At 49.1% G+C, this 11172-nt stretch overlaps 1 protein-coding gene across 5 annotated transcripts; it reads right to left on the bottom strand.

Annotated features, from left to right (window-relative positions):
• Positions 1–3033: 3033 nt before the first annotated feature.
• Positions 3034–6368, bottom strand: LOC119336674. Of its 5 annotated transcripts, none has more exons than XM_037608740.1 (4): positions 6057–6368; positions 5808–5847; positions 5414–5725; positions 3034–5256 (listed from the first exon to the last, which is right to left on the bottom strand). In XM_037608740.1, the coding sequence occupies exon 4, from the start codon at positions 4304–4306 to the stop codon at positions 3248–3250; it is 1059 nt and encodes a 352-aa protein (XP_037464637.1). In that variant the 5' UTR covers positions 4307–5256; positions 5414–5725; positions 5808–5847; positions 6057–6368; the 3' UTR covers positions 3034–3247. The 5 variants fall into 5 exon arrangements, with proteins under 5 accessions (XP_037464637.1, XP_037464638.1, XP_037464636.1 ...); XM_037608741.1 differs by having other exon boundaries at positions 5414–5476; positions 5596–5725; positions 5808–6368; XM_037608739.1 differs by having other exon boundaries at positions 5414–5476; positions 5584–5725; positions 5808–6368.
• Positions 6369–11172: the final 4804 nt, after the last annotated feature.

The following is an 11172-nucleotide window of genomic DNA, read 5'->3' on the forward strand; positions in this document are numbered from 1 at the left end:
GGGGGGGTAGGCGCTTGCTAAGCTCGAACGCCAATTTAGCGGACAAGCGGTTGATGGTTTTGTGCCTCACCGAGACGCCGAGTGTGCATGTCACATCATGGTCGTCACCAACGCGCAGGTTGCTGGTGACTGAGTTGAGCGTGTGACCGAGTTGAACCGTTTTTCTTCTTCTCTTTTCAGTCCTTTTTTTCTTTCTTTGTGATGAAGAATGACAAAGTGCCATATTCATAGGTGCAAACACCATGACACCATTGGGACAGGATCTTCAAATAGAGAACATGGGCTTAAGAATCACCTCGATCGGAGTTAGGAGTGAAAAGTTGTGAAGGTTTTACACCCCCAGGTACCAATCTGCAATTAAAGTAATTACACATCGGTCCCCGACAGTTTTCCAACGAAAATATTTTTTGAGATAAAAATCCATGAAAAAGAATAACGGACCCGTGCTAAGCTAAAAGTAACGGGGCACAACTGTCGTTGTCCGACCGCAGCTACTTGGGCTGGCTTGTTAGCGCGATAACGCAGAAGCTGTCCAAGACTAAGCGCAGTGACTATATCTCGCATTAAGTGAGCTGGAAGGATATCTCGCTGAAGGAACCTAGGTCTCCCGAATAGTTGCTACGATGCTAGCCAGTGGGTCTATCGCGATTTCATGATGAAACTATAGGTCCCGACCTACTTGAGATAAAAGAGCCAGTTTTCTCCAGCCTTTTTCTGTTTCTTTTATTCGTTTCTCTCCTGGCTTTTTTGTTTTCTTTTGTTTCTTTTTTTATCTGTTTTTTTTCTTTTTTTTCCTTTTTGCATTTGTTTCTTCGGTTTATTTTTCCTTTGGTTTATTTTCTTTCTCTTTTGGTTTTATTTTTTGGTTTTCATTGTTTATTTTGGTTTTTATTCTACATTTTTTATATGCCAACAACATTTTTGCAATACACGTCTAGCATTTTCCAGTAGAAAATTAACATGTTTTCAAATACAAGATTAATAAAATACATGGTCAACATTTTTCCTATACAAACTTTAACAAATTCAAATGCTTGATTAACATTTTTCAAATAGAAAATTTACATTTTGGTCAGAAAAAAAAATCTATGCAGATTGAACATTTTTAAATGCTTTATTAACTTTGTTTGAATGCAACATTAACATGTTTTTAACACATGGTCAACATTCTTTCTTAAATACATTTAACATTTTTCAAATACTTCATTTTTTTCATACATGGTGTACATTTTTTCTACACACATTTAAAAAGTTTCAAATACTTGTTCATCAATATTTTTGAATGGCTTAATTAAAAACAATTATACACATGACCAATAAAATTCATCATTTTTTAACACATGGTCAACATTTTTTCTATACATATTTAACATTTCCCAAATGCTTGATTAACATTTTTCAAACACTTGTTCAACAGTTTCTTTCAAATGCTTGATAAATGTTTGTGTAAATACATAATCAAATTGTTTCATACACATTTTATTTTTTGGTATACATGGCCACCTGCACAGGCACGGGTCACCGCCAGGAACAAGAGGACGGAGCGGACGGGGTGGGAGGTCAATGGTGAAGGGTACGGCGCTGAGGGACACAAGTGCGCAGGCTGAGGCGACCAGACGGCTGTCGGGCTGCTCTAGAGCGCCGTTTTGGCATGCCAGGCACACGGTGACCACGTGTCGGAGGCATTGTGAGTGTCTGCGCCACCGTACACGTGTGCATCCTTACTGGAATAGAACTCCAGTGAATATATTTGTTAGATCAACAGGGAGGAGCTCCATTATTTCAGCAGAAAGAAGCCCAAAAACATCAGGTTCGATACATAATACATCAGTAATAGAAAAGAGAATAAAACCTCTATAACCTCACACTAGTTGAACAAATGTTACAAGGATCAAAACATGGTCAGCCTCTCTCCTGGACTTGAGCACAGGGGGATTTGGTCCACCCAATCTTGGCAGCAGGTTTTGGAGATGTAGACAGAGGAGATCCATCTTCTTCAACATGTGATCCTTGAGGAGCAGGCGCCAGCGCCATTTCCAGACATCCAAACGGCACCATTAAAAACAATACTACTCCCTCCGTAAAGAAATATAAGAGCGTTTAGATCACTAAAGGAGTGATCTTATATTTCTTTACAGAGGGAGTACCATTCATGTGCTTCCACACAGCCCAGAGAATAGCAGCAAGAGACAGTATATATGAAAATGACAACACATGGTAAAGGGCACTCAATCCAAGCTTTTGCTTGATTTTGTTCAACAGAAGACTTTGGTTGCTTGATCATAGCCAAAGAGGTGACACACAAACAAAGAAATTGCGAGGAATTAAAGTACAATGGGCCTAGATTCCTTACGAAGGCACTAATCCAGCATACTAATTTCAGCCTAGGTTCCTCAATCATTTAAGAACATATCTGAAGTAAAAAAAGAGGGTAGTTTTGTTACCAATTGTACAGCGCTGCCACAGATAAAGACAGACTGGTCTATTTTTCAAATTGAAGGGGAAAATAGTAAGATACTGTTCTGTTCCTATTATACAGTTGCTAATTTCCTCCAGATCCATCAATTCAAGAACCACACCCTAGAAAGCAACAACATTTGGATGATGCAACTTTGAAAGAATTTGTGCCTCCCTCCAAAAGTCTTTGGTCTGTACAAAAATGCAAGTTGGCATTTATATCTAATGAAGATAATATGAATGTGCTCTATCAACCATGTTTCAATTTCAAAAATTCGATTACTATTTCAAAATTTCAAAAAGACATGGACCTCAAAACAGATTCTCCTTCTCAAAACAAAAAAGGGAGAAACAAATACATAACCAGCAGACATGTACAGACTGAATTAACCAAGGAAGTTGCATTTCTGAAATTGAGCCAACAACAAAGCATGCATAATCAAGAAGTAACCAACATGGTCTAACAAAAGGTAATGATTCTCCAAGCGAAGCAACTTTGGAGAAAATGCAAACATTGGGAACTACTGAATCTTCAGTCGGCAACATTTTAAAACCTTCCACCAGAGGCACATTTTCAGTCGGCAACAGCGAATGTTTTGAGAAGAAAACCAAAGTTTTAACATCATCGCCACTGATTAAGCCGGATTTCAATCAATTAAGTTGTAACAAAGCAACTACTGAATCTCAAAAAACGACTGAATCACAGCTAAAGTTTCCTATCAAATTTTTTGTCTGAATGTTACACAGCAACAGAGTTTAAATTTGCCCATGGCGGGGCGACAGAGTTTTCTCAAAACTCTGCAGCCGTCCGCTGCCTCTTCCCCTTCCCGCTGTCAAGCAGGAAGAGGTCAGCGCAGTCGATGGGGACACGCCTCCCGGGTCCAAGAACCTCCATGGCGCGGTAGACCTGGTGGCACGAAATGTTGTGGCCTTCCCTCGGGGGGGAGTCGCCCACCTCCAGGAGGAGCACCCTCTTGGCGGCACCCTGCCGGTGCCGTGGAGACGATGCTGATCCCTGGATGGGGGGCGGAGAAGAGGATGCCGGCCCCGGCGCAGAGGATGCCGGCCCGAGAGACGAGGCCTCCAGGGAAGGCGGAGCAGAGGAGGCCGGCGGCTCCAGGGAAGGAGGCGGAGAGGAGACGGCGCTGCTGCTTCTTGCGCTGCTGAAGACGTCGCAGGAGCGCTGGAGCAGAGGCGGCGAAGACGTCGGCGCTGGAGCAGAGGAGGCGGCCGCGGTCCTTGTTGCGCTGGCGGTCGGTCCCTGTCCCTGGGACCTGGACCTCTTCTTGGTGGCGACGCGCGGAGACGGGTAGACCTTTGAGAGCGCCAGCTCGTCCCCGCCGGCGAGGCGTCCTGCCTGGCCGGGGAGAAGGAGCTCGTGCATGATGAACCCGCCGCGGGGTCCACCCTTGTGCTCCGCCTCCTTGGAGATGAAAGAGAAGGCCTGCTTGGTTCCGATCATCTTGTCGGGGGCGGCTTCGACGGGGACGGGGGCGCGCTCCGACTTCCAGAACCCCCCCGGCACGACCCTGCTTCTTCTTGCATCCGTCGCGGTGAGGGGGCGTACCAGGTTCACGAAGTAGGAGGCACGCTTGCCGTCGGGCGATGTCGCCGGCGGATGGCGCCGCAGCAGATCCTGCGGGTGGTGGCCGTAGACGTCGACTCCGTGGACGAGGTAGGCGGGGAGCATCCAGGTGGGGAATCCGTCGACCCGTCGTCGTAGGAGGTCGAACAGCACCACGAGGCCCGCGTCCGTGTGCGGAGGCGGCACCTCGGCCGGCGGCAGGAGCCTCGCCGCCTGGCGCTCCTGGCCCTGGGCATCGGGCTTGCCGTTGCCGATTGAGGCCATCTTCTTCCCTTCTTGATCGATCTTTCTTTTTTGATCGATCCCTCTGATGTGATGTTGGGAGATTTTTGGAGTTGGGTTTGGGCGGCGGAGAGGGAGGGAGAGGGGTATTTGAAGGCCCGGAATTTGGAGGCGGTGCTGCTCTTGCTGTGGTTGGTTGCCGTTGCCGTTGCCCCTGTTTCCTTCAGGCCGGGAATTTGGAGGCGGAGGGAGAATTGGGGAACAGGGGGAATAACTGAAGACTCAACTCTATTTCCTTCAGACTCCACCACTTGTCCAACATGCAGGTCAGCTTCAACGCGGCGGTGCTCTGTGCCGTGCCAGGCTGTGACCACCACGGTTGCCAAGGAGGGCCATTTCCATCTGGTCGCCGTGTCCACCATTCTGCCGGGAACAGTGACTTCCGGATGGATGTAATTGTCGGAGACTCGCGCGTGGACCGAGCTCGCCTCTCTTCATCACCACGATGACAAGTGCCCTTTTAGCTTGGCCGCGCCTTAGCGTCCTTGTGGGCGATGCACTCTACTTCGACGTTGGTGGGATCGTGGAGTGCCAACTTGGCGCGCTCCGCTTGTCAGTGTTGAAGAAGCCGGTCGCGGGCAAGGGGTGTCTCATGGCGGCGCAAGACAGCCGATCTAACCCTATGGTCAATGGAGGCTGGGCCGGAGGGGGCCATGGGGTGCGCAAAACTCAGAGTGGTCGATCTTAGGACTTTGCTCCTTGACGGTGCCCCCTGGATCCCAGCACCTAGCGATGGGATTATTGGCGTCTCTCGCCGAGGCCACCCCAGATCATTTATGCTAGAACATATGATGGTACCTACATACATGGTCGATCTCAAGCCAGGCGGAGTGAGGAAGAAAAAAAGCTTACCCCACAGTCAATACGGCGCAGTAGCAGTACATGTACATCCCTGTTCCTTCAGGCATCCAATGTGACATTCCCCTCCCAAACTGAACAAATAGCAACATACACTTGTCAGCTTATCACAAAAGGAGATTGCCAAAGCTAAGAAAAACAGCATGATATCTCGATACAGAAAAAAAAAATCATGAAAGCATGTCAATATAAGCACCGCAATGGTCTACAGTCTGTGATTGGTGAGCATACTTGGTCAGAATAGAAAGCAGCACACTTGGGTCACTAAATTTATTTTTCCCAAAATTACGGAGCCTGCAAAAGCCAAGAAGAAAAGGAAATTATCTTTCTGGTAGGAAATAGCAAATTGATGGCGGAAATTAAAAGTGTTCAGTATGAGGATGAAATGATCAGATTCAAACATTTCTCCGCACACTTCTTCTCTATGAGATCGACAATCACGGCAGGAACAGGTTCTGCTCCACGACCGACTAGGCCTTTCAGTTCAGTGCCTCGCAAATCTTAACACATTCAGTGGGACAATGCCGCTCCTTGGGGTAATGCCTGCAGCAGGCAATCAAACATTAATACAGATCTTTGCTCTTATATACAAAGCTCTCAACATATCTCGGACTATAGACATCACCGTAAAATCAGCCATGTCCTGTTCTTTCAGGCATCCAACGCTCCGACACCGAAAACATAGCAACATACACTCGTCAGCTTATCACAAAAACAGCATGATGTCTAAATCAGAAAAATCATGAAAGCATGCCAATACTCAATGTAAACTACACTAGAGTCTATGATTGATGAACAAAACAGCACAGTTCGGTCACCAAATTTCTTTTCCCCCAAATCATGGAGCCTACAAAAGCCAAGAAGAGGAACAAACCAGGTGGTGGCTAGCTGCAAGCTGCAGGGCGTTTGGGGGTGGCTCCGTGACGCGCCGCCACGCCGGCCTGGACCTTCCCCCACCGGAGCGGCGGCAGTGCTAGGTGAGGGGGGAGCGACAACGCGGTCGACACGAGCGGCCGCGCTGGTCGTCAGGTGTGGAGAGCGCGGAGAGGGAGCAAGGCGGGGGCTGGGGCTGGGGCTGGCAGAGAGACGGCGGCGGAGAGGGCGGGCAGAGCAAGCCGCGGCGGCGTGTGGGGAAAGGGGATTTTTTTTTTGAGCAACCGGGGAGAAGGTGAGATGGGTGGGCAAAGAGGAGTGGGTGATGTGTGTGGTTCAAGTTTTTTTTGTGTTTATAGGAAACGAAGAAAATACTCCTGGCAGCTCCCTTTCCTCTTTCTTCTCACCAGGTGGTACCCCCTGGAGAGAGCAGTTTCGTTCCCCTTTCCTCCGTTCGTCGCCCCATTGGCGACGGCAGGTTTGGGATTTCTTTTGGTTCATGTCTAGGTGTAGGCTTAGTTTTAGTTTGTTCACGCAACATCGTTCGGTCGGTGCCGACATCTTCACCTGGAATAAATTTTTCCGAACCACGGCCTTGACAGCGTTCTACGACGGCTTTGAGGAGTCACAGATTTCTGTCCAGGCAAGGCCTTAAAGACAACGCTGGAGATCTTGCCGAGGGTCTTGTTTCTTCGACTTTGTCCACGCCGCGTCAGCGGTTCCTTCAGCGTTGTCGCGAAGCCAAAAGTGTTGGTGTTGGAGGTGGCCGGCGTTGTGGCGGCTGTACCGTTCGAGGTATATGGTGCACCTAGAGTTTCTTCGAAGGTGGAAGATGGTTGCCGGTTCTGGAACCCCTCGGCGGCGCTGCCGCATGAAGACTTCAGAATCACGATCCAAGAGGAGTGGAGATTTGTTTTGTCCCACTACCCACATCGACAAGTGCAACGTCGTTCGCAGCAGCGCCTGTTCGAAGGCTCACTGTCAGGACCCCGACTCAATGCCACATCGATCTAGCATGTAACACCTCATATCACTTTGCGGCCTCACGCACGGTATTCCCACGGGTGTCGCCTTACCTTTGCCCGGGACCGTTTGCGCCTTTTGGCACACGTATATGATGGTGTCGCTAGCATCCATATGATAAGGAGCCCGGGCTGACATGGCTAGTCGTAAACCCAAAGTGGCACAAACTTACAGGGACAGGCATCCATGACCCAGCATCGAACGTGTCGGTCATCAGCGAATGAATCCAGGCTGTAGCACTGGGCTAGCAGGACTTCGGTGAACCGGGCTATAGCGGGCTAATAGGACTCCGGTATTCATTGTGTGACATTTCTCCGAAGGGACAGACACAGGAACGAAGAAGGACACATGCCGGCCAGCCTAAGTGTTCCGGAGCAGTAGCAAGCTACCATGGCTCAGTGGAAGCACTAGGAGACATTTCCCGGTAAGAGAGGCTACCAAGGATAAACAACTAGATAGTCAGATCCCACACATACCAAGCATTTCAATAACATACACACAATATGCTCGATATGTGTAAATACAACATGGCATCACAACATAACTCTACGACTCAAGTATTTTATTCAATAGGCTCCGAGGAGCGAGATATTACAAACATGGGTCTCACGACCCAACATTCAGAGCATACAAGTCAAAGCACAAACGGAAGCTTAACATGTCTGAGTACAGACATCTACAAATGAAAAGGGCTGAGAAGCCTGACTGTCTACCAGATCCTGCCGAGGGCACAAGATCGTAGCTGTGGTAACAAGCTAAACGTCGAAGTCCAAGCGGAACTACTAGTGAGACTGAAGTCTCTCTGCAAAAACATAAAATAGGCAAACGTGAGTACAAATGTACCCAGCAAGACTTACATCAGAACTATCTACATATGCATCATTATCAACAAAGAGGATGGTGGGGTTTAACTGCAGCAAGCCAGCTTTGACTTAGTGGCTATCCTAAACTACGATCGCAAGTAACTCTTTTGAGGTGGCGCACACGAGTCCACATATTCACCATATCAATACACCACTATGGATCCGCTCCCGTCTCCCTACGAGAACGCCATCCATAGCACTCACACTTATCTTGCGTATTTTAGAGTATCCACTTTCACTTGTCTATGAACTGTACAGGCAACCCAGAAGTCCTTTTCCGCGGACACGGCTATTCGAATAGATGATATTAACCCTGCAGGGGTGTACTTCTTCACACACGCTCCCACCACTTACCGCCGTTTACACGACATGTACTCGGCAACCTTCAAGCGGAAGCCCAACGAGGGTGTCGGCCATGACCTACCTAAACACTCAAGTCTCTAGTCCAGGTTTATCGCCTATTCGGGTTCCATCCGCGAGGAGATCCGGCCAGAGTTTCGCTCACAGCCCCAAACGATGTGTGCAGGGTACCCGAGACACCAAACGGGCGCCTGGTACACCGTGCCACATGCCTACCGCATCACAGCCCACCCCTCTGGTCAGCGCTGCCCACGGCCGCCAGCATACTACAAACACCAGAAACTACTTGCAACTCCTGGACAGAGGACAAGGGTGATTAAGAAGCCGAGAGGGTCCATTGGTTTCGGGCCCAATGCATGGTAGTAACTGTTTCATGGATCACAAACACAGAACTCAGTTCCTGAGGACGGTTTCAGTGAGACAACCCACCATGTACTCCTACATGGCCTCTCACTGCTACCTTTACCAAATCGTATTCACACACTTTGCTCACACACACAGTAGGACATGTTCACACACCTCTGATTCATTCCCGATGAATCAGACCTGACTCAACTCTAAGCAATAGCAGGCATGACTAACAAGCATGAATGAGTAGGCACAACAGGGGCTCAAACAACTCCTACTCATGCTAGTGGGTTTCATCTATTTACTGTGGCAATGACAGGTCATGCAGAGGATAAAGGGGTTCAGCTACCGTAGCAAGTAACAGATGAATCGTTGTTGTCCTAATGCAGTAAAAGAGAGCAGGAGTGAGAGAGTGGGATTGTATCGGAATGAACAAGGGGGTTTTGCTTGCCTGGCACTTCTGAAGATAATATAGCTCTTCATCGGTGTCATCAAACTCATCGTCGGAACACGTCTATCGAGAGGGGGCAAATACCGGCAACCGAGAAGAAATACAATCAATGCAATGCACAATATGATGCATGATCATGACATGGCAATATGCTGTGATTTGGGCTAATGCAACTAAGAGCAGGAAGGTTTGAGCTTATTTGAACCAAAGATTCAAATTCAAACTCAAACTATGAATTCATAAAGTGCATTATCATGTTTTGATATGAACAGCAAGGTTAAGTAGCTTAAACATGCATGAAACCAGTGCAGATGGATATATTGGATTTTTCTGATCATTTTTCATATATAAATTATTTCATTCTGAGTTACGGTTAAATTTCTATGAATTTTAGAAGTTTAGAGCATTTTCTGGAATTTCCTGTATAAAAATAAATCCAGAAAATACTTATTGCGTCAGCATTGCGTCAGGGTGACGTTAGCAGGTCAAAGGCGCCAGCCCAGGTCAAACCTGACGGCTGGGACCCACATGTCAGTGTAACAACTAACTAACAGAGTTAGTTAGCGTTAGGTTAGCACTAACCTAGGTTAATTAGAGCCTGGGCCCACTTGTCAGTGAGTCAACTAATTAACTAAGTTAATTAGTGCTAATTAAACTCACACCTAAACTAAATAGGGGCATGGCCCACGTGTCAGTGACCCTGGGGGGGGGTCAAACCCCAAGTCAAACGAGTCAAACTCGCCGGACTTGGTCCACGGCTCATCGCCGGTGACGCCAGAGACGGCGGAGGTGCTCGGGTTTGCGTCTTCGTCGACCAAACGGGCGGCCGAGAGCACACGCGGGGAGCTGGGGCTCGCCTGCATCCAGGGAGGCATGCGGCAGCAACAGGGACGGCCGGAGCTCGCCGGAAACGAGCTCGAGGCGGCGCCGGCGTTCGGGTGTTTCTGGCTACGGGGCTGCAGTGGCCGTGGTATCGCGTTCGTGGCACCTACAGCAGCTACGCGAGGCAGCGAGCATGTTGGACACGACGCCCGGACCAAATGGTCGCCGGAGTCATGTCGGCGGCGAGTGCAGGCGGCGGCGCAGTCGGGCGAGAGGGGCGTGGCGGCTACAGCGTGCCAGAGAGAGAACGGAGAGGGGTAGGATGATCAGAAGCTCACGTAGATCACGACGGGCGAGTCGGTGAGCTCGGGGAGGGGCCGGAGCGAGCGGGGCGGCGGAGGCGATCTCGGCGACCCGAGGAAGAAGAAGGCGTCGGGGGCGGCGCGGCAGGGCGTCCGGCGAGGCTTGGCTCGTAGAGGATGAAGCTGGAGATGATACGGAGCTCGGGGAGGCAGAGATGGAGCGAGGGAGTGGCTGTGGGCGCGGGGTTACGGTGGCGCGTCCATGGAGGTTTCGGCCATGGCGGAGAACGGGCGAGCGAGAGGAGTTGGGGGCGAATGGAGGGGTCCAGGGGGTCGGGGCGACGACGTGGAGGTCGTCCAGACGTTCAGGGGCGCGAGCGGCAAGCAGGAGGTGGCGGGAAGACGTGGCCGCGGTTGCTCGCGTGCGGGCACGCAGCTGCTTCGGGGCGAGGGGAGGAAGACGACGGAGGGCTGCGGTGGTGGGCTGGGCCAGTTGGCCAGGCCGCCAGCTGGGCCGACCAGGTGGGCTGTGCCGGCACAGTGCCAGGCCAGGTAAGTGGCCCAGGTAAAATCTCTCTCTCTTTTATTTATTGTTTCGGTTTTCTATTATTCTGTAGTCTTTAGGGCTTTATATAAAATACTTAAACAGATCCAAAAATTATGAAACTAATTATGGCTACTGTTTAGAATATATTCAACAGTAAACATTTTAGTTTATGATTATTTGAGCATTTAAAATATTTTATAGTATTTAAATGCCCAAATGCAAATAGAGTATGATTTAATTCAGAGCCCAGTATGTCCCGCAAAAATATAAACCATTTTTGGTAGATGCTTACACCTCAAACCAGAAATGTTGAACATTTTTAGAGGGCATTTTGAGTTCAATGAAAAAGATTTTATTTTGACCCTAGTTGGATTCATTTGGTGCTAGGGTTTAAACAATCC

This window comes from Triticum dicoccoides, chromosome 7B (genome assembly GCF_002162155.2).
Source record: "Triticum dicoccoides isolate Atlit2015 ecotype Zavitan chromosome 7B, WEW_v2.0, whole genome shotgun sequence".
NCBI classification, from domain to species: Eukaryota; Viridiplantae; Streptophyta; class Magnoliopsida; order Poales; family Poaceae; genus Triticum; species Triticum dicoccoides.